The 3,411-nt window shown below is 45.8% G+C and overlaps 1 protein-coding gene across 1 annotated transcript; it reads right to left on the reverse strand.

Moving 5' to 3' along the window:
• Nucleotides 1–423: 423 nt before the first annotated feature.
• Nucleotides 424–3,116, reverse strand: LOC127294361 (CBL-interacting protein kinase 14). The gene is made up of 2 exons (XM_051324161.2): nucleotides 2,915–3,116; nucleotides 424–2,232 (listed from the first exon to the last, which is right to left on the reverse strand). Exon 2 carries the CDS (start codon nucleotides 1,923–1,925, stop codon nucleotides 603–605), a length of 1,323 nt encoding a protein of 440 aa, XP_051180121.1. The 5' UTR covers nucleotides 1,926–2,232; nucleotides 2,915–3,116; the 3' UTR covers nucleotides 424–602.
• Between the last annotated feature and the right edge of the window lie 295 nt (nucleotides 3,117–3,411).

The following is a 3,411-nucleotide window of genomic DNA, read 5'->3' on the forward strand; positions in this document are numbered from 1 at the left end:
GGTGATGCTTTCTGGTGAAGCTGCAGCTATCTGTATTTTGTTGGCTATCTATTACAAGTTTACTTCTACTTTTCGGATCAGACTGGGCAGGAACCACTTGTTGATTTTCTACTTCGCGAGTACAGTCTGTACATTGGGTTGTTGAGTATGACAGAGCAACCATGTTTATATGAATTTTTCTTCTAAGATTTGGTAAATAGAAGTATAGAACCTCTATGAAACTATTGATCTCCTGAAATAAACCAACATACTACATGCTCTAGAGTTTAGTCAAGTTACTCATATTATTACAACTCACATCAGAAGATAAATGGAACATATGTCACTTTCTTTCAGAGATTGTAAACCACAGAAACTTCAAGTGCTCTTTTGTTTTCCAAATTATCATCTCAGTGCACATTATGACAGGACAACGAGAGGAACTGAACAGAAACAACCTTTTTATTATGCATCTCAACTTCTCATCAATGCCTCAACAAGTAATCTTTAGGTACAAGAAAAAGAACATACGACAAAGAACACACGCATGCAGAACGAATCGCTCTAGCTGAAAAAGTAACGAATTTGATAAGCAAAAACTAAATACTCAGGACTTCCAAAACCTAATCTTGTTGCTGCTGGTCATCTCCATGCCAGGCCCAGACTATGTCCTTCAGCGCTGGCCGGATGTCCTCCATCAGCTCCCGGTACTCCAGCGGATCCCCACTTGTTTGCTTCATCTCAATAAGATGGTGGGAAGGCGTAATCTCAAAGATCTCCGTGTCTAACTGAACAACACCATTTCTTCCCTCCTTCCGCGCTTGCATCTTCATCACGCCATTGTCCTTCTTCCTTACCCTGAGATTCAGCGCCTTCGCGACGCATTCCAGCTTCGAGATGATGTCTGAAGCAGGCTTGTCTGAAGTGAACCTCGCCTCCTTTTTGCATTCCTCTTGGATGAATAGGCCGGACAGATCAAACCCCGTGGAGAAAGAGATGATCTCGAAGGCATTTAAGTTTGTTGCTGTCATGGGTTTCACATCATGAGCATTCTTCCTGGACCTCGCACCAGCCTTGGTATTTGTGTTGACATTCTCACTGGGAGTTCTCTCCTTTACTGCAAGGGTGTCCCTTGGACCTTTTCGGAACCAGGTAGACTCTTTTATCTTCTGGATGGATGGCCTAGTGCTTGGATTGGGGTCCAGGATCTTGTACAAGAGCTTCTGAAGCTTGTGTGAGAACCAGCTGGGGCACCTGAAATCGCCTTGCTCAATCTTCCGATACATCTCCATCACGTTGGAACCATGGAAAGGGAGATAACCGGCAGCCAAAACAAACAGGACAACACCACAGGACCAGATATCTGATTTTGCACCATCGTAGCCTCTCTTGCTGATCACCTCCGGAGCTACATATGCAGGTGTTCCACAGGTGGTGTGGAGCAACCCGTCTTGCCTCTTGGACTCAGAGAGTGCGCTTAATCCGAAATCTGAGACCTTCAGGTCCCCGTTCTCATCCAGGAGCAGGTTCTCAGGCTTGAGATCCCGGTGATACACACCTTGGCTGTGGCAATAATCCACTGCACTAATGAGCTGCTGGAAGTACTTATGTGCATCACCCTCTGTGAGCTTGCCATTCTTTGCAACCTTGTCGAAGAGCTCACCGCCTTTCACATACTCCATGACAAAGTATATCTTGTTTTGAGTCGCCATGACCTCGTGAAGCTGAACAATGTTCTTGTGTGCCACCAACCTCATGGTTGTGACCTCACGCTTGATTTGCTCCGCCAGCCCAACCTTGAGCACCTTCTCCTTGTCCAACATCTTTATGGCGACGCTTTGGTTCGACTTGAGGCTCCTGGCATAGTGCACTTTGCCAAATGTTCCTTTCCCCAACAATCTCCCCAGCTCATACCGCCCCATCAAAATCTTCCCTCTGTTCTCCATGTCTTCTAGCTATATAAAAACCACAGCCTATATATTGCGGCTACAATTCAAATGGAGTACAACACTTCAACCATCCTCCCCAAGGTAGTCTTGATCGACGACTTCGAACAACACTTTCATGTCACCAGGGAGTCTAGATGGCCTAGAGATGATGCAGAGAAGATGGTTGCTCGCATACAGAGTTGACAAAGTCAGCTCTTGCGGAGCAGCTGCAATCTCCTTTAACGCGCAGGTGAAATTTTTTCTAAGCAAGCACATCTTTCAGCATTCCCTTATGCTTTGAGTGCTTGATTCGTACTGGAGTTCTCTGCAAAGAAGAAAATAAAAATCTTCAGATTCTGCAATTGATGTTTCAGAAATACAACTTTGAGTTGTTGAAGAAAATAACAGAAGATCGTTCGGTTTAATAACTAGAGCATCAGGGATATGAAACAAAACCAAAGTGGTGTGCACATAGCAAATCGGTAGAAACAACAGAGAACGTATCTCCAATTATTATTTTTCTTTCGAGTCAAGGTTGCAACCAATTCAGAAAAAAAAAGGTTGCAACCAATTCAGAGTGTTAATACAACCAATTCAGAGCTCTTGCGTGTTTCCAACAAATTAGACATTGTAAAAAAAACATATCGCGCACCGACAAATTCAAAGAAGGAAAAGGCCAATTTTGCAGAAAACAATTGCGCCTTTCCTCCAATCCTAACACTAATTGTAGCATAAGAACATGGAACTCCCAGATCCAACCGCCTAACACACAGCCGGATTGGATGCGAAAGCACTCAAAGCAGGCTTCGGCGCATGTGCCCAAATTCTCTTCCCCAACGACTGGCCACACGCGGAATTGGAAAAGAACCGAAAGATGCGCAGTCACGCACATACTACACAAGAAATCGAGCAAAACCAGGAAGGAATCCTACATCGTCAGCTCGCATCAAGGCTGAACGGAATTCTAAGAACAGCAAGGACGGGCGGGGAGAGGATCTTGCGTATACCTTGCAGCAACGCGAAGAGGAGGAGCTCCGGGTCGAAGCTCGCACCTGGAGGCAATTGTGTCTATGAGGGGTGAGTTGCTGGGAGCTTTTGGGGTGGTGTGGCTGTGGACGAGGAGGGCTCTCCTTATATACAAGAGCAGAGCAGAGCCGCCGGAGGGGAGGAGGGAGGAAGAAGAGAAGAGAAGAGACCAGTCGAGGTCGAGGTCAGGTGGGTGTTGGTGTTGGTTTGACAAAGATGCCCCTGGCTGCGTTTCCTGGGCACCGCATCGCAGAGGTGAGAGGGCATATTCCTGGTAAACAGTACACCGTATCATTGCGTGTCTTCGTGATTACGACTTGAGAGAGGAGAACAGTGCTTGTACGATGCCTAATGGCGCAATGTGACGGCGCAATCGGAGTATACGGTTTAAATTTAGGGTTTGTTTCTACCGCTAGATCAGGTGAGGATTGACAAATTTAACCCTAAGAAAGTTCAGCTGAAAGTATCTCTTTTCATA

This window comes from Lolium perenne, chromosome 4 (genome assembly GCF_019359855.2).
Source record: "Lolium perenne isolate Kyuss_39 chromosome 4, Kyuss_2.0, whole genome shotgun sequence".
In the NCBI taxonomy this organism is placed as follows: Eukaryota; Viridiplantae; Streptophyta; class Magnoliopsida; order Poales; family Poaceae; genus Lolium; species Lolium perenne.